Source organism: Argiope bruennichi, chromosome 3, assembly GCF_947563725.1.
Source record: "Argiope bruennichi chromosome 3, qqArgBrue1.1, whole genome shotgun sequence".
Lineage (NCBI taxonomy): Eukaryota > Metazoa > Arthropoda > Arachnida > Araneae > Araneidae > Argiope > Argiope bruennichi.
The window spans coordinates 123,370,732-123,395,524 of record NC_079153.1 but is presented as its reverse complement, the minus strand read 5'-3'; the positions used below and the strand labels follow the sequence as shown (position 1 = coordinate 123,395,524).

General features: G+C 28.3%; 1 protein-coding gene across 1 annotated transcript; it reads right to left on the bottom strand.

Annotated features, from left to right (window-relative positions):
* Positions 1-5,340: 5,340 nt before the first annotated feature.
* On the bottom strand, positions 5,341-24,793 carry LOC129964137 (elongation of very long chain fatty acids protein 7-like). The gene is made up of 7 exons (XM_056078831.1): positions 24,681-24,793; positions 18,295-18,473; positions 15,712-15,789; positions 13,426-13,485; positions 9,230-9,344; positions 6,809-6,945; positions 5,341-5,498 (listed from the first exon to the last, which is right to left on the bottom strand). Exons 1-7 carry the CDS (start codon positions 24,718-24,720, stop codon positions 5,349-5,351), a joined length of 759 nt encoding a protein of 252 aa, XP_055934806.1. The 5' UTR covers positions 24,721-24,793; the 3' UTR covers positions 5,341-5,348.

Sequence of the window (24,793 nt, the reverse complement as noted above, 5' to 3'; positions counted from 1 at the left end):
GCCAGAAATAGTATTGAAAATACAATTTAAATGTTGAAACTTGGAATGAAATTTTAATTATCTAATTTGTGATGTTTTTGAATTATCGGGTTTATATGCATGCGAAAGTACCCATCGACAACCCCCTGTCAACCCCCGAGACGGACGTAGTTTCAAATTTGGAACAGGTATCTATATAATAGAATTCTAAATCTGTGCATCAAATTTTATCTCTCTAGTTTATTACGTTTCTTAATTATCATATTCTCTTGATCATAATCACTCGGACAGACAGACTTCTTTAAGAATGGTTTTCATTCAAAATTATAAATATATTGAAAAATTGGCACTGAGACCATACATTAAATTTTGTTCGTCTAGTTTATCGTGTTTTTGATTTATCGTGTTCATAGAAGAACAGCAGATAAAGCAATAGACATAATTCCAAAGCAATAGACAAAATTCCAAAACTGTGTTTTTCAGATTCAGGGAAGCCCTGAAATGTGGAAATTCATCGAAATATTGAGTTCGAATTTTTTTGAAAATCACAATACTTTCTTTTGTATAATAAAGTATATAAGAAAAAAATTCTGTATTTTGAAAATGAATCGGATCGAAAGCTAGCAATACTTCAAGCTAATTCTATAATATACGAAACCATTGATATTGCTTTGCAGCGGTTAGAATGAGAATTAATATGGCATTAGAGTCTTTAAATTGACATAGAAAATATCTGGTAAACGATGAGTTATCAGAGTTTGAGAAGAAATATTTCCTACTGGAACGAATACTTCATATTCAAACATAACAGCAAATTATACGTCACGAGTTTGCTGCATATCATTGCTTAACCCTTTCTAGGGCCATGAGAAGTATGCTTCCCACCAAATTCATCAATCTTTATATGAAATTATGTAGGTTGGCATAAGTTCTGACAAATTGTTTTAGAAAGACAGAAGCGTAGATGCTTCAGTTCTTTATCTCACACAAAAAGATGTGTCTTGATTTGTTACTTAATTATTAATTAACCAAATTAATTAATTAATCAAATTAAATTTATCTAATAAGTTAAATGAATCCCTTTTCTTCTAATTCAAGCCTAAAAATATTTTAACATAATATGACTAGAAAAAATGGCCCTTTAAAGGGTTAATATTCAACACCATCTATCTCAAATTTTCAAATTTTGCAATAAGATGAAACAATTAAAGTTTTCGGCCACCAATAACTAAAAGTTCTGATATTTTTACATCTGGCATGAGCAAGATATCACATGAAAAGAAGTGAAAAATATTCATTAAAGGATTCGAAAAATGTAGTTTCTTTTTCGGCTTAAAGTTTGGAAATTAAGAGATTTGATTGTAAAGCGACGATAAAACGAAGTTATCGTTAGTGAGGTAATTCCATTTCTATTTTAAGCGTACAATTTTGTATCGGTATGTGAAATACATTCTTAATACATAATTAATATACTTTTCTTTCAGCAGCTGTTTCATTGGACTCCGATTATTACAATTCATCTAGATTAAAAAGCAAAGTTAGATCCTAGGCTTATGTGAATTCTAATTTCACTTTTTAAAATCCCTTTCTATTATGCATATTTAGAATATCACGGTAATAATTTTTTTAAAATTAATTTTAGCAAAATTGAAATATTTTTCTATTAATTATGATATTGTCTGAGAACTAATAACGATATTTTTTATGATACTCTCTATGAATATAATATATGAATGGGCCATTGAAAAGCATTTCTTTTTCATTGAAATGTTTAAACGATGAGAGCTAGAGAAACGAAATGTTTCCTAAAGTGTTTTAAATTATTTTATTTTTTAAATGAAAATTCGGAAATCCTGCTCGAAATCAAGGATTGACATTATTTTTTTTATTAATTATTTACTGAAAGTGTAAGTTTGGAATACCTTTTCCCCCATTATTTCTATTGAACAGATAAATTTTGCTCACGTTTAGAAAATCGTTAGCATATTTTTACCATAAAGAGATGTTTGTTTTGGGAATTTTTTTCTTTCGTTTGTTTCTCTATGTAATATTCTTATAGTTTAAATTTATCCACAAATTAATTAGACAAGCTTCTGATTTTAATATAAAAGCGATTTAAATGAGCATATACGTATTTTTAATTAACCTAATATTTGGATTTTCAATATTTTTTTTTATTTACACGTAAGTGTGTGAAAGTTGCTTAGAGTATATTTTTGAAATCCTAATATTAGATTTTGCTAAGAAAAGAATTTCATATTTTATTGTGTATTCCTCTGAATCTTGGATTAAATTTTTCTTCTTCGTCCAAATTATAACTGACTGACCTTTGCGCCAGTCTGCATTTATTTGTCCTTTCTCTCTCTGAATATATAAATTCATAGTGCTCAGTAAAATCTTTCTACTTCATACTAAATCTGAAACAATTGCCGCAAACTTGTTGTCCAGGTATAGACATTAAGCACAGTGAAAGGATCATTTGTGACACAGTGGGATCATTTACAGCGTCACTTGGCGGCAAACAACGTAAGTAGCATTTTTTTCTCTAAAAATGTATTAGATTCTGGAAATAAGTCCTTTACAAAATTATATAGCTTTTCGATTTAGTGCAGAAAGACATTTTAAACCCAATAATGCTTAAAAAAAACTTGCAAAACACGCATTTGTTCACGATTTCCAATACTCTTATGCCAAAATTATTAGAAATCAACCAGAACAGTTTATAACTTATTCATTAGCAGATACCTTTATGTTTGATGTTCGGAATGCTCTTCACCACTTCTTCCATCGGGTCGATGTTTTTTGTGCAAGACATATTATTTTTCGAGTTATGTCATAGGATTAGAAAATTCGCAACTACTAAACGCAATCCATTTTTTTTAATTAATCGAAAACATTTAATTAAAAAATTAAATTTTTATTCAGTTCTTATATTTAAGAACTAGTTTCACAATAGATATTGCTATTAAATCATTTAAAAATGGAACTAATCCCTAGTGAAATTTTTACTTTTATATTTTCAAGGGTTATTTCAAGAGATGTTTTGTTATCAGGGTGAACACTGTTTACTCTGTAATACTGTATCAAGTATCAGAATAAGAATGGTGATTATTTTTTTAACGATTTAACAGCGTAACGCAATGCACTTTTTTCACAAACATCATTTTATTAAATTTTTTTATTAATTGCTTATGTTTATGTTGTTTCTTATGACACTTGCCATGAACAAGCCCGCTTTTACGAAGACAGCGATTTTAAGCCGGTGGAGGAGCGTCTCTTGTTTTTTTAGGAGCGCCAACTAGGACCAAGAGTACGACTTTGCTACTCACGCATCACTCATTCGCTTGCACAACCCCTTTTTACAGGGGGGCACATTCACACATCTCACAGATTGAGCAACGGAAGAGCAACCATGCTAAAACCCGGACTCGAACCCAGGACGCCCAGATCACAGGGAAGATGAGCTACCCCTATGCCAGGACGTCGGCGCTTATGAATTAGTTTAACAATTATTCAAGCATTAAATAATTTAAAAATAGGACTATTCCATAACAAATATTTTATATTTCTATTTTCAAGGGTTATTGTGCTCAAATGTTTTTTTTTAAATCTGAAAACGACTTTGAGCTCATCCTATAATAATGTATCAATAAGCGAAATCAGCCATTTCTTTTCACAGAAAATTTAAACTTTATTATAAAAGTAATCTAAATGTTTGGGTAATAATTAACACCTCTTCTCTTTAAAGGGGTTTTGCAATTTATCAACACAAGGAGATAACATTTTCCAGGCAGATGAATTTGAAGGGATGAAAGGCATCATTGGTTTCATATTCTTCTGATATTTCTTCTCATGATCTCTTTTGGAATGATATTATCTTACATGTTCTTCGTACTGAAAATCAGAAGTTAGGATAATAGTTTCTGTACCTAGTGTTCCTCAACAAATACTGGGCAACAAATGATGAGAACTAAAATGCCGTCTCCGGATGTTTGTGAAGATGCAAAGGGAAAAAATCCTTTCAAATTTACTTATTTGCAAGTGCAAAGATATTATATTGGTCCACAGCTTTATCACAAAAAAAAATTTTAGTCAGGGAAGGATTGATTCTCACTTTACATTTTCAAATTTGCTTGTATAGAACGAAAAATTTATTTTCAACTTCATACTTTGTATATATTTAATTCACTCACACATCGATAGCAAAATCGATACAATCCCGAAATTTGCAAATAATGAATCATAAACTTCTTATTAAAAGTACATTTATAAATACATGGTCAATAAGATTTGGAAAATATTCTAGATAATGCATATTAACGTTATTAATATCATACTAATTTAATTATATTCGCTAGGAATAAATCAGGATTTTATTATATTAATAGCTTTTAGAGTTGAGATTATTCGAAATTTTATCTGTATATAACACGCATGGTAAAGAAAAATGAGGAAAGTGGAACAAGTCCATTTTTGAAAAAATAAATGGAGATAATGGTAGTATAGATAAAACTTATGATCTTTTTCATGCGTAAAAAATTTAATTCATTAATTAAAAAAAATCAGATTCTAGTATTTTGGAAATGACAGTTTCAGCTTTGACAATCTGTTTATTTTGAAAGTGGCGAAAGTCCATCTTAGATTGAAATGATTTTTGACCGAAAATATTACGGCAAATTTCAGCTCCGGTTGCTGCGTGGTGAAGCAAATGTGGCCGTTTGATATCATGTCTGAAATCTAGGGTGTTTCTATCTATCTATCTTTGATAATGAAAATCGGTGGTTGTACAGGGTTTCAAAAATATTATCTTACCATGTAAAATACTCAGAATTCATTGCCAATTCTGTAACTTTGATTTCTGAAAATAATTTGCATGAAGATTTCGATTTCATTTATCTTTACTTACTTCGTGTTGCATTTTCAAAATAAATAAATAAATTCTTAGTTTTTTATCTATTTTTCTTGGTTTATATTAATGGCTGAACTGACTAACATTTTCGGGATTTAACCGATATTTATTTCGTTTAAACATAGTTAAAAATATTGTTTAATGCAAGCTAGATCCTATATTACTACTAACGTAGGATTTCGCATACATGCTGAGGTATTTATATAGATTAAATATTTATCTAGAGTATACATAAGCTATATATACTGAAAATTATTGCTGAACAAATGGTTTTTATAATGCTGTATTAGAAAATGATTACAATGATTAGCAGGTCATTCAGAATATAGTACCTTAAAACAGAGTAAAATATATAGAGTTACAAAGATGCAAAAACATAATTTAACGAAGATGATTATTGAAATTCCAACAATATGTAAACAAAACAATCAAAATATTAGTTTCAGTTTAGATATAAATTTTACTCTTTTTTATTTTTCTGATAAAAATTAATAAAGAGAAAAAAGTTCAAAGCAAAAAATGAAAATGTCATCTTCTCATATATTCTGAATTCCTCACATCCTGTCAAGAATGCCGTTGCTAAGTAAAACAACATGCAAAATATTTGAACCTGAAAAAGAAATATATGAATAAATTATTTTCTTCTTTCAAAATATATTGCAGTGATAAATAGAATTCATCGTTAGTTGGACAAAAGCCAAAATAATGCTTCGAATACACATTGTAATTTGCCATTTCTTACTAATTTCATAGAAAACATGTACTGTTAGTTGTACTCTGTACATTGTGCATTTATTCAAATTTGGTAGTTGCAATTCGATTTTTTAATTATAATTTAAAATAAAATATTTTTTTAATAAATTCTACATATAAATTTAATTTCCATACAACGGGCACAATCAGGATCTAGCGAAAGTGTCATTTCCATTTTGAGCTGATAAGGGATACATGTGGCATCATGTATGCTTGATATATTTCAATTGTGATTATTAGATATAATATTAACCCTCTGACGGCGTAATTTTTTTTTTAAAAATCCCTATTTAGATGTGAAGTTTGCAAATACAGTACACTCCCGATTATCCGCGGAATTGGGTGGCGCGGCCGCCGCGGATAACAAAAATCTCGGATAATCCGAAAAAAAGCTAAAAACGGGTATAGCACAAAAGAAAAAACAGTCATTCCAACTTTGAAAAATCGTTTTATGTACAATGAAACGTAAAATAAACAGCAGGAAATGTTTAACTAACGCTTAATATTTTAGTATATCACTCAAAACTAACCTAAAATGCATTTTGTTAATGAAAACAGAAAAGTGCTTTGTATTTACGAGAGGCGTCAAGGATACACAGTAAGGATCAGAAAAATTAATACATATGTACTGTTTTAATACTGTAATGTATTATGTAATTACAAAAGCATAACTGTAAAACTGCACCTTTTTGAAAAAAAATCAGTCAAAAAAAAAAAAAAAACTTTGTGCGGCAGGCGCGGATAACCCGCCCGTGGATAATCGGGAGTCTACTGTAAGTTCAAATATGTTTCAAACAAAGTGAATTGATACTATATGTTATACAATAATAATATATCAAAAAATTTGTTATATAAAAATAAACATACTAAACTGTGAAAAACGTGGGTTGCAATAAAAAGTGGACAGATTGCCGACTCGTGGAAATCGCGTAATAAGTAGCTAGCTGCAGGATTAAAAAAATCTTTTGAAAGTTTTATAGAAAGAATAATGATTGTATCGCAGATTACAACAATTATATAAAACAATTTGTATTGTATATTTTTGCATCTTGCGTTTGTATTTTTTTTAAGTGGAAGCATAATTTGGTTAGTTGATTTTTCTAAGATGAATTTTTGCCATAATAATAAAAAAAATGTAATAAAGATAACAATAAAAATCAGACTTACTATCTGCACTAGAGTCAAATATTTTTTCCACCACAAATATTTTCTCACATTTGGCCCACAGGCTGCAAGTCCATAGTAGAAATACATGATGACATGCACAGAAGTATTCATAATTAAGCAGATTACGATGTAATAAGCTAACAAAAAATATATCCAATATTAGCAAAACAAATATCTTGAAATAATTGTTGTTATAAAGAAATTGTTTTATGTAACACCCACAACAACACAAATATACGCCTATAACACAAGTTTTACATTTCTAACTTAATGAACAATATAATTAATTATTTTTTTAAAAAATGCATGAAGTACTCTATATAATAAATAAAACTATTGTTGAAAGTTTAAATCATTATCTGTTTTTATAAAATGGAGATCAAGTAGCGAAATTTTCTTCTTCATCAATTTCTGGGGGGCCGCTGTGGCTTTATAGTAAGCTCTCGGTTTTGGAAGAAGAGGGATTCAGGTTAGGGACCCAATTCCACCGAAAAACCGTCTCTAATGCACGGTAAAGCCGTCGGGGCCATACATTCTCCCGTTGGTATGGTGTGGAAGTTTTGAGAGGGTGTACCAGCTCAGATGTTGTCCTCGTCATCTGACCGTGGTTCAAAATTGCTAGGTCCGTCCCCAAATAGCCCTAGTGTTGCTTTAAAACGAGACTTTAATGTAACTGAAACTAAAATCATCAATTTCTGGTGAGTATCCTAAATGTCCTCTTGTCAAAACATTCATTATAAATGTTTAGTTAAAATATATTTTTTACATAGTTGAAGTTTAAACAGAACTTTCCCAGACTTTTGAAAAATTCGCAAAAATGCTTAAATCCGGAAGTGTCGGGATATTTCTGATTCCCTAGCGTAAATCAAGAACAAAGGTGGATTGGTATTGTAACATATATCTCCCGAATTGAAATCATTAAATGAAATTTCAATGTGTATACCACCAATGATGAACTGCGTATAAGATGTTGTTCAACGCCAAATTTACGCCTTAATTGTCAAATGTCTTCATCTTGGGTGAGATGTGATAATTAATAATAATAATTTGGTGAGAAGTGTCGGCTCTTGTGTTTTTATTCATACGAATTCTTCATGATAATTGCGACACAGAATTATGGCGGGTTTACACTCGGCCAGTTACAAGACGGTCAGTAGGCAGCGCATGCTTAGAAAGGCCAAAAGAATGCTGTTCGGTTGATGGCAAGTAATTGTTCCGATGGGACAACAACATACCACTGTATTGTGTTTTCCTCTTGCTGCACATGCGTTTGTAGAATTTGGCGTTTTTTATTATAATTATTATTATTATTTTTTTTTTTTTGCGTGAAAAAAAAATCACTTATCATAGATTAATTCCGACATTTTTTTGCTCTTTGTTTTTTCTGTTGCGAGGTTCTGGGGGTTTTTTTTCATTTTATTTGCCATTTCTTTTCTATAGTTTTCCAAATTTTGATATGTTGACATTTTTTTTATTTTACTATATTTTTTTGTGTAAATATCCATCATTAATACGATACGCAGTGAAAAAAAATTCAGAGACGTCAAAACGCAAATTTATAGCAAAACATCGAATGCCTGAATACATCTAATGAAACTGTGGCAAACATAAATCAGTCCCTTTTTGTGCATGCGCTGCCTACTGACCTTCTTGTAATTGGCCGAGTGTAAAACCAGCATTAACAAAAACAGTTTCGAAATAGTAAAATATCGAATAAAACTTCATGAACATATCGTTTAATTGCTAAGTATTTTAATGTCATTTCAAAAGTCTGATTCAAATATTATTCGAAAAGATTCAAATTGATAAAATTCAAATATTATTTGAAAAGATTCAAATTGATAAAATTCAAATATTATTTGAAAAGATTCAAATTGATAAAATTCAAATATTATTTGAAAAGATTCAAATTGATAAAATTCAAATATTATTTGAAAAGATTCAAATTGATAAAATTCAAATATTATTTGAAAAGATTCAAATTGATAAAATTCAAATATTATTTAAAAAGATTCAATTGATAAAATTCAAATATTATTTGAAAAGACGATTTATTAAATTTTAATACAGAATTTTATCGTTTAATTGCTAAGTATTTTAATGTCATTTCAAAAGTCTGATTCAAATATTATTCGAAAAGATTCAAATTGATAAAATTCAAATATTATTTGAAAAGATTCAAATTGATAAAATTCAAATATTTTTTCAAAAGATTCAAATTGATAAAATTCAAATATTATTTAAAAATATTCAAATTGATAAAATTCAAATATTATTTGGAAAGACGATTTATTAAATTTTAATACAGAATTTTATCAAAAATGGTTACGAACATCTTTTAATATAAAAGTTTGAAATAATTTTATTGTAATTCATCTGCATTATTAATTATACGAAGTAATGTCGTAAATATAATAATACCTGCAGCTTCTCTAAAATGCTGCCACCCCCAATTTATTATGAGGACCATTCCGGCATGATGAATTACGTGCAGGAACGTTATTTGACTTTTCTTCTTACGAAGAACAAAGAAAACCTAAAATGTAGAATGATAAGAAAATGGATTACATATTTTAGCATTTTACAATTTGCAATGAAAATTGGAGCATTTTGTTAATTAAAAAATATATGATTTTTAAATATGTATATGATTAAAATATATATTATATGATATGATAGTTCTACTGTTTACAAATTAATTTGGAAGGAATTGATATTCAATGAATTATTTTAAAATCTTCAAAATATAACTAGCAATCCTAATTTACGAATTTGTTTAGTTCTTAACCCCTTCACTGATTTATTTTCTTTACTATGAAATTAGATTAAGTTTTTAATTTTGTGAATGTTTTCTATGTAAAATGTATTCTATGTAATTTTTTATAGAATTATAACAATTATGATCAGCTTAATTGTCGTTTAAAAGTGACAAGATAAGATAGATCGATGCACGCATAATGTACTGGCAAACCTGTTAAGGGGTTAAAGTAAACTATCCAAAATTTCATTTTAAATTCAATTCTAACATATATGTCTGCTTGCATGAAAGAATATGATTGCATGTAAAAAATTGTTCTTGAAATATTGCATGCAATTCAGAGACATAAATACATTCTTTTATTGCCATTTGGAAAGTACAGTCTTTTAAATTTTTTCTTTGCTGGTTGGTTTTTTATAATTAGTAGAAATGTAATGATTGAGAGAAATGGAGATTGATTGTAGATAAAATTTAGTTTATAATACTCTATTCATAGTTTCTAAACACTTTCTCCTTGACAGGCAAGTAAAAATAAATAAACATATTTTTTAATAAAAATAAATAAATCTATTATCTTATCTTTAAAATAATTGTTGTTATCTTATCTTTAAAAATAATTGTATATACTCAATGAAATTTGTAAATGAAAATGATAGATAAATGATTAATCTTTGTATCTAAATTATTTAGTTGTCAAGGTTTAAAGTTAAAGCATATTTTCTGAGTAAAATGTAGCTTAAAAGTTTATCTTCATTTTTCTTTCACAGCAATGAAAGTCGTGAGCTAAAATAATACCTTATTTTTAAGAAGCCTGTTTCCAAAAAATTGGGATATAAATGTAAAATGTTATGCATCTTGTAACAGTATTAAACCAACTGATAGTCTGATATTTTCTCCCAGTTTTTCTAATATGAACGTGAAGTTTTTCTATAGTATTCTATTTTAAATCTCTTCTGAAATTCATTCAGCCATTATTGTATTACATTTTATCCTGATAATCAAAAACCAATTTTTAAAAATTTTTATTACTAAGAATATTCTAGTGAAGTCTTTTGTGAGCACATTAATTAATTATGATTAGCTTTACTAAGAAATGGTATTGCTTATTGAATAATACTGAATTTAAATATTTTAATACAGAAATATTTTTATCTGAGAAGGCCAGGGCAATGTAAATAAAAAGCTTTTCCTTCCCATCATTCTATTTTAGAGTAACAAATTCTAAACAATTCAACAAATAAATTCAACGCAGAATTCCGTAGAAGGAAATGAATTTTCTTAGAATTTTTGCAGAATTTTTTTTTGAATACTATACTTGCATATAATTTTGCATCGCTTTAAATTTGATTAGTTCTTTTCTTATATGCAGTTATTGCAATATCTTTCTTTAGTAACAAAAGAATTCTTTTGAAAAAATTATTCTTATTCTTTTCTCAATCGAATTTTTTGTACAATTTTGTTGCTATACTTCTTTTAATGGTTTAAAACGTGCTAAGAGCTTTAATTTTTAAGTAACCCTGAATTTTTCAAAGTAAAATTTTAGAAATGAAATAATGATTAATATTTTTCAATGATATTTCAAAGAACAGTATTCAAACTTTATTACCTGATTGTCTATCATTATCACTAACATTCAAACTTTAAAATACTTATTCTTATTTGAAATAATATAGTATAAAGATAAAAAACTTAAAAAAAACAACTGGACATTATAGACTGAATAGAATTTTGTTAAAAACTAATAATAAATTCTTACTTTTAACCATACTGCATATAATTGAAATAATGAAGTGTTAATGATGAATTTTTTTAATCAAAATATTATTAAAATTACACAATGAATTCTTGGTTCCTATTTAATTAAAAAAAATCAGATGATCATTTTTTATGTATGCATCATTATTTGAAATTAATTGAAAAATATTAATTACAGCGATAAACCGTTAATTGAAATATACTAACAAGGCAAACGATACATTATTTTATTTGTCTTTATTTTCTTATTATGTTTATAACATTATAACTCTTTTCGAATACGATTTTTAGAATCGGTTTTGTTACATTTCAGAGAAATTACATATCTAATAATAAGAATCACCTACCGACATATAATAAGCCATTTGATAAATCTGGCCCAAAATTTGATATCACTGCACAGTTTTAGAGATAAAACTTTATGCTCATTTTTTGCATTTTTGAATAATCGTTTTCACAAACATTTATAAAAAACAGACAGAATTCTTGTTAGAATTGGTCCATATTTGATATAAGTCAATCCTTTTTGTGTAAAGACTTAAAGACAAATTTGATAAATTTTGCTTACATTTTTAATTTTTGACTAACTTGTTCACAGACAAATAGAATTCCTAAAAAAATTTAATGCATTCAGAGAAGTCTATACCTATCACAAAATGTAGAGAAGGAATTTTTTGAAGAATACGATATTTTTATCTTCTTTTTATACAAAACAAATTGAAAGTCTTGTTCTAAAATTTGTTTTATCACTTTAATAGTCGTTAAATCATTAAAACAGGTAATATAAATCCAATTTCCTCCTCAAATTATTCCTTATTTCCGCATTGTAATCTAATAATTTTCATAATAATCTTTAGATTAATTAATATTAACTTTTAACTATCAATTTCATGCGTATAAAAATTTGTGTATATTAATGAATTTTTTTTGGAGTGGGATTAGCTACAGACACTGGATCATAAAATATTTTTAAAAAAATAATAAAAATATTCCAAGTTTTGATCAAAAATAGTATAATATTTATATTTTCGAAAAAAGTGTTTATATTCAAGATAAATTTGAAACATAACTGAGAAATTTTCTGAAATTCTAATTAAAGACGGAAAAAGATGAAAGATTCTTTCTTCCATAACATGGTCTAAGCTTTTCACAGTTTACGATTTTATGAGATCTAGTGAACATCTAAATATCTAAACATCTGTCATATCTAGTGAACATCTAAAAATATATATTATAACTTTTTGGATTTAAATTTGTCACGCATAGAGAGCAATGCACTTCTGCCTAAATGACTGAAAAATTTCTTTTTTGGTAAGAGAAAATTTCGAGATAATAATAAATTAATTAAAATGAACATATCCTTGATCAACACAAAATCAACACATGTCCTTGAATAAATTGGTCCTTTCGAGTTACTACTATCGGATATTAGAGGTGCCTTTTCTTTTAAAAGTTTATGCATAGCTTTGATTCCACAAAAAACTAGAAAGTCTAAAACTTATGGCAATTAAATTTTTTTGATTTTTGTCGCCACTCCTGAATTCGGATTTATGCATCTCACAGTATATAAACACCAAATATATATTTTGTCAAATAGTGAAAAATATCTAGTTAGAAATAAATGAATTTTCAAATAAATACATTTAGATCACTTACATTTCTAGAACGATTTTAAAAAATATAAGAATTAAAAACTCTAATGGATCTATTAAAAATATCATACTTTTCCAAATTATGAAATTAAACTACCCTTAGCCATTTTCTTTTCATGTTGATTTTCGCAAGATGCTTTTTGACCTCAGATTCTTCACATTATTATTTATAGAAGAAACTTAGAAATTTTAAATTCAATTTATTATTTAAAATCTCTAAGTTTTAATTTCTTCTATAATAACTCGCGGCGCCTTTGTAAAGAACTTGAACCCTCCAAGGCACCGAAATATAGATAACAGTAGTAGGAATTATAACATTACTCATAATAATCATTTCTTTAAATTATTTTTAAATATAAAATTAAGTTCTGTTTTTACATAAGTTTATACGATAAACATTAACAGCATTGCCTTTCTAGAATAACTACTTTATGATAAAAGAAATACTTTACTGTATCCAGAAGATCAACGTATTTTAGCAAATAATAATGCCAGAAATATACGAGTGCATCCTGAAAGGGAAAAGACAAGTCATGAGTAAAAAGAAATTTCTTTTATTAAAATGGTCTCCCCAGAACTTTCTCATATATTCTCTCATAATCTTAGAGAACGCCTTGCATGGCATTCGAAATATTAACATTTGGCGTGAATTTAGCATTTTTTGCTGAATCCATCGATTCAGAGAAGTCCTTGGCGAGATTTTGGCGATAAACACGAATAATAGTATCTGAAAAATTGAATCTGTGTTTTAGATGCGTTTTTTTTTTTAACCGACTGAAATTTTTTTTTCACATAGAACTATAATTGTAGTCACAAAATCATGATTCGAATTTGATATATTTAAGTTTTTAAATTTTCATGTTTCTGAAAGTAAGACGACAGACAATAGATTCTTTGTTGAGTTTGGCTCAAAATTTGATTGTGGATTGTTGTATCCAATTTTATTCATCTAACTCTCTTTGTTATGTAATTTTTTATTCGAATAGACTTCTCAATGGTTTGGCTTAAAATTTGTTACATATCTATAAAGTTATTAGTTTAAATTTTAGAGTAAATACCAAAGCAGTTTTGATTTATCTCTGCCACAGACAGACAGACTAACATACATAATATCAAAAATATGGTTTGGTAACTCAGGGAGGTTTAAAAGTGGAGATTCGTAGAAATGTTCAGTTCGAATTTTTCTATGAATACAATACTTTCTCTGTAGTTCGTTTACGAAAAAGTAAAAAAAAAATGTCCTGATATACTGAATGATTTGAAAATGACTTGATATAAATATTTAAGAAATATTTTATTTGTGTGACAGAAAACTATTTGTGTAATAACAAATTATTTATGTATGAAGAGAAACTGCAAGAAAAAGCCAATTTAAAAATAATTTTACATAGCAAATGATCGTTTGCAAATTGCTTGCTTCTTGCCTTATTTGGAATGATATCGATATAAACGATATTCCTAATCCTCAAGAATTAGAATTTCTGAATAAGAAAACGCTTGGTTGCTAAAATATTAATGAAAACTATTTAATCGACATCGAATATGTTTTATTAATAAAAAAGTTACGTAATTGAAAAAATATGAAAAATTACCTTAGAATTAAGAAATATATTTTTAGAATAATTTTACAAAAATGAATTAATATCCGTGTTGGAAGCAGTTATAAAATGCAAGTATAATATTAAAAGTAATTTTAGTAGTAAGTTTTATTTTAGATTTTTTATGTAAATTTTTGAGTCGCCTTATAGTTTATTTACCATATTAATCATAACTGTCACTAAACCTCTTGAAATCGAAATCAAAATTTAACAAGTCGCATTCCTGGTTAAACAACTAATGTACTGATCGAGTTTCCTCAAAAGGATTTTTAAAGCATGGTCATTATTTAATGCATATTAGGACTCATGTTGCAGAGAAATTTACAAAATTATAATGTTTGCAATACGTAATATTATTCACGACTAGCACTTAGAGTTGTAAGTTCTAATAAATGTAGACAATTTTATAATTAAATCCCTACTTATTTGATATTTAGATTTTATTTTCAAAACTACATGCTTCATCACAAATAAACCTTATCATAAGTACTCTTGATTTGGTTAGTGTAAAATGGCACTTTTGCTTTGTAACTCGCATTTCGTTCACAATAAACTAATATAAGACCAGTTATATTAATTCAAAACATTATTGATTATTAACCGTCTGGACATTTCTTTGAAATTCTAGATAATTGTTCTAGAATATTCCTTAACTGAGCAGATATCAACCATCTAACTCTCCGACCCGCCACGAAGGCACACGGATTTTAACCATAAACCTGAATGACCGGACCGCCGCAACAGCAACATTGGCGGGAACTGTGGTTGAGTCCTAAGGGCCGTCACCGGTCACGGTACAACCCTCCCCGAAGGAAGTACGTCCCGTCATCGATGGGAGGAGTCAGATCCCCTACTTATTAGTGTACCCTCCTGGGTGGCGAGATCCAACCACCATGCCGGAAGCATCTCATCCTCATTTCGAGATGCCCCCCCGGGGGGTTTAATTGAGCACATATAGAATCCCACAAATTACGGACAAGTTGGTTGTCTGTTCCCTTACATTATGAGTAATATATCCAGTTTATTGATAAAATATACTCTACAATTAATTGCATCTTCATGACAATATGACTTCATTATTTACGAAGCAGTTTAGTTCGTTCTGTCTATATTAATTTTGAAAAAGAAAAATATACATACCTGAAGAATCTCCTCGAAATTTGGATTATCTTTTATTTTACAACGGAGATCCCATTTTACCCACAGATCAAAGAGAGCCTATAAATTTTTAAAAGAAATATTATAATCTCAATTGATAGCATTTATCAATTAAATTAAAGCATATTACTTAACAGTTGACATTTTTCAAGAACCATTTCTTTCCTAATATCTTAAAATATTTTTGGAATGCTGATTGGTTTAGTCAAAGAAATTAATTTGACTAATTAGATAAATTACTTTAATTTGTTGATTAATTAATAAACCGAAACTATTATAATTTGAGCGAGAAACGTAAAACATCTGATTTTTTTTTCATAAAAATTTAACGAGAACTTATGATAATACACTTTTCAGAGTTAGGTATTCATGCAGTATCATCATAAGATAATAATAATGATTAAATGATAATTTAATTGATACAATTAGATTGCATGATTGAAAGTTTACAAATATATTTTGTGATTTCCAAAGTTATTGAGACATAATAGATGTTATCAGAAGAGGTAAAATTGTCTTATCATATATTAAAAAGTTGATTAAGTTGGTGGTGGGTATACTCCCTATGGTGCTGGAAAGGATTGAAACACACAGTTAAAATTGCATTAATGATGTACACAAATCATTATAGGATAATTTTTTTATGCTGTAAAAAATTACTTTCATTTCTTCCGTAATTTCCATAATAGCACTTTTATTCCTTTAATATTTTTCCATAAAAGTATTTTTATTCCTTCCAGAAACTTTCCGGACAGGCCAAAATGTACTGATCTCAATATATAAAGTCAGGTTTTTGCTTTTATATTACAGTAAAATACATTTCACATCAATGCGATTTAGAATAATATTGACCCGTAGATGAAATTAGAGTAGATAAATCATGTATTAATTAAAGTCAAACATAATACTTGCTAACCTCAACTTGAGACGCTGTTCAAGGAACTAAATATTACATTTGTTTTTTTATCCACAAGACGAAACAACTCAAATCTTTAAGATTTAGAAAGATACAGAAATTATAAGAATATTTTAGAACAAACGAGAAATAACAGAAAGTAAATCAATAACAAATTCATTTTTACTCAACCTGCCTGTAGTCAGATACGAACTTGCGAAGTGTCGCTTTCATTTCATAGCATTCTACTAAAGGGTCGTTCAGTTCGTCCCAAGTTTGAACAAGTTTCGTTATAATATACACTGAAGTGCCAGAAAAGCTGATATACCTATCTAATATCGTGTAGAGCCCCCATGAGCCGCAGAAATGCAAAACACTTTGTGGCATAGATTCAACTAATCTGTGAAGATATTTTGTGGACAGTTCGCACCATGATTCCTGCAGGGCAGTCCACAAAGCCATGAGAGTGCGAGGTGGTGAAAATCTCCTAAGGACAGCACGTTGCAAAACATCCCAGATATGCTCGATAATGTTCATGTCAGGAGAATTAGGTGTCCAAGAGAGGGAACGAAATTCAGAAGAGTGCTCCTCAAGTTACTTGGTAGCTACTGTAGACTTGTGGAGTGGCGCATTATCCTGTTGGAATTCTCCACGTCTGTCGGAATGCACGCAGGACAGGAATGGACGCAGGTGGTCAGAAAGGATGTTAATGTACCACTGATCTGTCATGATTGAGTCCAGATGTATCAACGATCCCATTTCATGCCAAATGCGCACTCTCCATATCATCACAGAGCCTCCACCAGCTTGAACAATTCTTTGTAAGCATGAGAGATCCATGGATTTATTTTGTTTTCTCCACACCCGTATACGGCCATCCGCTCGATACAATTGGAAACGTGACCCGCCAGACCAGGCAATATTTTCCCAATCATTCAGAGTCCAATGACGGTGTTTCTGAGCCTAGGCAAGCCGCAGAGCTTTGTGCCGCTGAGTCAACAATGGTATACGAGATGGTCTGCAGCTACAAAAGCCCATATCAATTCGAGTACGTTGCACAGTGCGTACGTTGACACTTGTTGATGGGCCTGCATTCAAATTCGCATCAATTTGAGGAAATGTCAAATGTCTATTTCGTGTAACGATTCTTTCCAGCGGTCGATGATCCCGTTCTCTCACATTCTTTTTCCGGCCGCACCGCTGTCTGCGATTTGAAATTTTACCGGAAACCTGATATTCGCGGTACACCCCTTGAAATGGTCTTGCGCGAAAATCCAAATTTCATCACTACTTCGGAAATGCTGCGCCCCATCTCTCGTGTGCCGACGATTAGCCCCCGTTGAAAATCACTTAAATCTTGATAACTTACCATTGTAATAGCAAGAATCGATGTAATAGTCTCCTCAGGCACTTGCTGTCGTACATTTACACTGTCGACCCTATCGCGTTACTCTGATTGGTTGAAATCTCCTTTATTTGCATATGTCCTGCTATACCAGTTTTTCTGCCTCTTCATTGTATAGATATGAATTTTACCAGATTACTAGATTTTTAAACTTATGCATGCGAAAATTAAAATTATAACATTATTTGTGAACCAATTTCCAAATAATATATATTAAGAAATAAAATGAGATGGAAAAAAAAAGACATTGAAGTATCATACTTACTTCGTATGTGACATAAGCATTCAAAGCAGATTGCAGAAAATTATAAATTATCAACGTTTTCCTTAGGGTATAAGGTTTGCGATTCTTCATAAAAGCAGGCCCGACCAAAAATATAAAACTGAGATACGCAGTTATAATTGAAACTGCTACTGTGGGATTTTTAAGGATAATTTTGTAATCTGAAAAACAAGTTAATAATTAAAATTTTAAATATACATTCAATTATTAATGTTTTTGTCTTTTATATAAAAACTTTAAAGAAAGCTTTTTAAAGATCAGTGAAATTTTTAATTTTAAATTTAAAATACTACATTTGGATTAGCTTGTTATAAAAGTTTAAAGAATGAAAACAATTATAAGGTAATAGACTCTTTTTGGGAATCAGCTGAGTTATCGAAGTTAATTACTATGTTTAATTTTTAACACAGTAGTTTAATTTTCTTTTAATGTTTTATTTCTTTATGTGAATGATTCGTTCAACAAAATATCTTTAAAACAACAAACTGTGATGATCATTAAAACCGTGTTATTTTAATAATTAAAGCCTTATTTTATAGTTTTACATATATTCTGTTTATTTTAAGAGTCAAGATCCTTGACATCATTGTGCTTTCAATTTCTCATTAAAAGTTTTATCCGCTTTTTAAATATTTGCTCTCTATTACATTGTTATAACTTAATTCCTTTATAGTTCATGGAAACTGTGCAGATAATAAACATAACTTTTCTTCCTATTATTTGATCGACGGAAGAAAATGATATGATTTAATATTTGATGAAATTATAAAAACATGTTAACAAAATATTGCTGAAAATTCTGCAGCGAAATATAGATATAAAAGGTTAAAATGGTAAGAAAACTAAATGAGTATCATTTAAAGATAAAAAATTGAATTTTAAAGTATGCAAAAAGGATTTTTCTGCAAAATATTCAGATGTTATCTCCAGAATGTCAAAATATCTCTTTATTTTTAATTAATAAAAACTGAGGGATATTTGAAAAAATAATAATCCCAAACCGCACATTCTTATCCACCAAATGATGCTTCTACGAAATTTTGTAGCTCTAAATAATGTAGAAAGTCAAACACACACTTAAGAGCATGCGCACCAACTCACTTTTCAACTGAAATCTTCAGATGAAAAGTGAATAAATAATACTTGAAATATTAAATAGTGCAGAAATTTGAGCTAAAACCAACTAACTAAAAAAACCAGTGAAGGTTAAAGTATTTTCATCTAATGCTTGTTTGTCAATATCTATATTTCCAACAAAAATGAATGTGTGTGTGTATGTGTTGGCGCTGTACGGATCTGACCGTTTGATTCACAGATATCAAATTAGGCACGTGTATATCTTGCAGGTCAGAAATATACACCTTGGAGCGATATTTTGAATTTTAATTAATTAAAAATTAATTAAAATACGAAATTTTTGCATTTCTATTTCGATAATTTCCAAAAATATTGTGACAAAAACACGATTTTTACATCAAATTAAAGTTCAAAAAATCATCTATTATTTAATGATACTAACTTTTAACTTTAGTATGTTTCCTTAATGTTTGTTAAGAATTATTTTAACCAAATTTTTTCAACAATTTATTTTGCCCAAAATAAAAATAAAATTTAACATGAACGAGCCCGCTAGGTGTGCATGGGAAAAAATTAACTCTTATCAATGTGTTACCAATACATTGACATCAGCTCAAATTAAAAAAATAAGTTAACTATTATTGCAAATTAAACCTAGAAAAGTGGGATTTTCAGCACGTGATTGTATGAAATGGAATAAGTATGAAATAGTATTTTGTAAATTGTCAATGCAAGGAAAAGTTTTCTATGATATTTCATAATATCTACGTCGTTAAATCGATAAACAGTTTCTTTTATTTAAAGCAAAAATAGTTTAATATGTACAGGATATCCACTCTAATCATGGTTTAACAGATAATTTGTAAACCGTTGGTAATAGAAATACATCTGCTGACAAAATAGTCTAAACGAAATAAATAAACTACATTTTATGTAACTTGAATCAATAAATGATTTGATGAATTACAAATTAAAAATTTTTCCATGTATCCTCTGCTCTGTGAATCATATTTAACAAAATATTCTTCATACACTAATATTTTAAATAAAAAGATTTGCACTCCGATCAACTGAACCAATTATTAAAACTAACTAATGTGTAAAAATTAGAATATCACTATTCTAAAAAAATGTAAAATGTTAGACCATATCTTAAAGAAAATACGCCAAACAGTGCCCAAAATTTCTCCAAGACTATTAGATGAATGTGTGTGTGTCTTGGTGCGCTACACGCCAAACCATGTGACCTGGAGTTCCAACACTTGGCAGATATATACTTTGAAGGATTGGAATATGTACCTCGTGGCGAATTTTTTGAAATTTAATTAGAATTTTAATTAAAAATTAAGCAAAATTTTTGCTTTTATCTATAACTTCCCAAATTATAACTATACATAGCTGAATTTTTTATCACATTCAAGTTCAAAAAGTAATCATTTCAATAATACCAGTGTTTTAACCTATAAATTAACTTTATATTTTTAATGATTTTTTTTTAAATATTGCAATTATATTTTTCAACAATTTATTTTGAACAAAGAGGAAAATAAAATTTTACTTGCTCTATTACATTATGACTGCTTGGAAAGAATTAGTTTTGATTAACGCATTGCCATTACGTTGATAAAAACTCAAATTAAAAGATTATGTTTATCTTACTGTAATCCAACGAAAGTATGATATTCAGAATGTTTGCATGAAATGCGATAGTTTATTTTAAAAAAATGAATGCTAGAAGAAGCTTTCTGTAACGTTTTAAATTAGCTATATTATTAATTCAATAAATCAATTTTATTTAAGGCGTGCATATTTTAATGCATCAAAGATATGCACTCTAATCAGGGCCCAACAGCTGTTTTCTATGGAATACATCTATCTATTTTTACTTATAATAATGCCGTGTTCACACTTGGACAGTTATAAGACGACTAGTAGGCAGCGCATGCGCAGAAAGGGACTGATTTACGTTTGCCACAATTTCATAAGACAGATTCAGGCATTCCATGCTTGGCTATAAATGGCTGCTTCGGTTTCCCTGAATTTTTCTTTTTCTCTGTGTATCGTATTAAAATGACGGATACTTACACAAAGAAACATGGTAAAATAAAAAAAGGTCGATATGTCTAAATTTGGAAAACTATAGAAAAGAAATGGCAAATAAATAAAAAAAAACACAACCTCGCATTAGAAGGAACAAAGGGGGAAAAAATGTCGAAATTAATCTATGATAAATGATCCATTTTTTCACACCAAAAAACTCGTCAAATTCTAAAAACGCATGGGCAGTAAGAAATAAAAAATAATATAGCAGCATGTTATTGTCCCGTCAGGACAATTATTGCCACCAGCCGAACAGCATTATTCTACGCATGCCCAGCCTACTGACCGTCTTATGACTGGCCGAGTATACGCCGTTCATAAAGATGAATGTATGTCTGTTTAAAGCCGCGTTCCAACGATCTGTGCGACTGCATACATGGCACGTTTTCCCCTGTTTCCCCTCTCTTGGGATTTTTCGGGATTCTTTGATGTATGTGGACGCGATCCGGAGTTTCAAGCAAATTGTCTGTAAACTAAGCAGACATCAAAGGATCCCGGAAAACTGCAAGAGAGAATAAAGTGAGGAAAGTGTGCTATATCTGCAGACGTACAGATCGTTAGAAAGAGGCTTAATAGGGCTCTACAGGACAGACCGTTTGACCTAGAGCAACCACACTTGGTACATATATACTTTGGAGGACAGGAATTTGAACCTCGGACAGTTTTTTCTGAATTTTTAACTATAATTTTAACTAATTAAAAATTAAGAGAAATTTTGGAGTTTCCCCACGATAACTTCCGAAAATATTACAACGCAAAAATGATTTTACATCATCTTAAAGTTCAAAAAATAATCTTTTTAAATTAGATTTCTATTTTGAATGAATTTAAAAAAATGCTTTAATCGCATTTTCCAGCAATTTATTTTGCAACTAATAAAAATAAAATTTAATCTTTAGGAACATGGCACGTGTGAATGAGAAAAAATTAGCTTTTATCAAAGTGTTGCAATTACATCGACAAAAGTACAAAATAAAAAAATAAGTTAATAGGCTACTGCAAATTAAATTATTACAGTATTATTTAAATTTAATTTTCTGAACTTGCTTGTATGAAGTGAAATAAATATGAAACATGGCATTTTTTAAAAATAAATCCAAGAAAATATTTTCATGATTATTTATAAAATATCAACATTATTCATTGAATAAATGAGTTTTATTTATTGAAAACTTAGTTTAATATATAAAAGATATCCATTAAAACAGAGGATACAGCTAATTTGTAAACCTTTCATAATGAACATACATTTGGTAACAAATGTATGTTGTATTGATGATGTAATGATGTAAATGTTTATATTCTATGTAACTGAAGTCAATAAATGATTTGATAAATTACGCATTTTAAATTTTTACAGAGATTCTCGCCCTGGTAATCATATTTAACAAAATATTCTTGGGACGCTAATGCATCAAACAAATAGATATTAACTCCATTCAAATAAATATGTCACTAAAACTAACTGATTTGAATATCATTATACCATAACAGTATAATATTTTAAATCACTTCGACCGTCTCAAAAAAGATACATCAATAAACGCAATACGGTTTCTTAAGACTGATAGGCCTAAGATTATGAAAATTTTGATCGTTCTAAAATTATAATATTTAAAACTTCTTAAATAGATCAGATTTGATCGCAGAAGACAGAAACGTTTATTTATTTATTTAAAATTGGAGTGTCAAGTATATTTCGCAGAATATGATTCCTTAGGACCAAAATATGTATAAAATTTAAACTTCATGATTTTTTTATGTATATTTATAGACCGAAATAATATAAAATATTGTTATTATTCACGTTATTTAAATCTCCTTGAAAGCACAACAGACTGAGAATATGACAAATTTAGCTTTTATTTATAGAGATGTTAGACATATTTGAAAGTATCAATATGTTAATACAACAAACTTCTGTTTGTAAACTGTATTGAAAATTTCAGAATTACGTTTTTTAAATTTCCAATTACTCACCAACCTGGCTATAAAGCAGAATTCCATTCCATTCTATATATTTTTTGGCTCTTATTCTTATCGTTTTCAAAGATTATACAAATCTTTAAAATAATTTATAACAGTTAAAAGCTAAAAATAAATATTTTAATCAATGTAAAAACGACATAAACGTGGAATGTGGTTTACTACTAATTTAAGTTTTTTGAAACAACATACATTCATTAATATCATGAAATCAATAATATAAAAATTTTCTTAATGTACATTACATTTAAAAACATTCATTAATAACATAAACATGTAAATTTATCAAATTTGATAAAACTTTTAACCAATAAGTATTAATGTCATGCAATACTTTGAATATAAATATATAAAAAGAGAATTTAATAAAATAATGCTATGTCATGTCTAATAAGCTAAGCCAAATACATACATTCAAAATTGCATCAATTACTGTTAATTTTAATTTTTATTAGGTTCAAAAAATTCTACAATTTTTCTGAAACAGTGTATAATGATTGAAAGATAAAAATCATTAATTTAACCAGTTTCCAAAAGATATAATTTTAAAATTTTATTTTGTACAACTTTTATAAATTTCAGCAAATTTCTAATTTTTTTTTGCAGTTTTGATTAAAATAAATACATTTTTAAACCATTAGTAATTAATAAGAATAAACATTTGAAAGAAAAGGAAAATTTGAAATTGGAGGGAAACAAATCATTAAATTAAATAATTAATTTCAAATATAACCTATTTAATATATAAACTATTAATATTATCATAAAATTATGTATTAATATTATTAAATATTCTTTCATTAAGAATATAAGCATGTAAATAAAATTAACATGCTTATATAAATGTAAATAATTTTATTTACATTTTTATATAAGCATGTAAATAAAATTAATAAAATCATACATACATCAAAAGATAGTTACTTGAAATGGAACTAAATTTAAACATCTAACATTTTATAAAACAGCATACTGAGAGATCCAAATTAAATCTTTAAAAAAATATAATTATTTTGTACTGTCGAAATTTGTTTTGTTACGAAATTTTTTACTAAATTGCTTATTTATTCTGATTAACTCACTTCTTAATAGCAGAAACATAACTCTTTCGTTTGAAGCTACAAATAAAAGTCACAAACAACACTTTTTTAAAAAATTAGATTGCATTAATATTGCTCATTTAAAGTTTCAAAAATAAAACTTACCTGAGATGTAAAGAAATTCGTGTATTTTTTCTAACCACATATTAAAAATATAAGCTCAGTAAGAACTTTATTTGGATTGTATTTTAAATGCAAAAGAAAATACCGAAGATGAT

Coding starts and splice junctions, on each gene's coding strand:
- LOC129964137 (XM_056078831.1), bottom strand. CDS start 24,720: ATGTGGTTAGAAAAAATACACGAATTTCTTTACATCTCAG. Junction 9,345..13,425: donor ACGTTGATCTTCTGGATACA/GTAAAGTATTTC, acceptor TCTACATTTTAG/GTTTTCTTTGTTCTTCGTAA. Junction 5,499..6,808: donor ATTTGACTCTAGTGCAGATA/GTAAGTCTGATT, acceptor TTTCTTTTTCAG/GTTCAAATATTTTGCATGTT.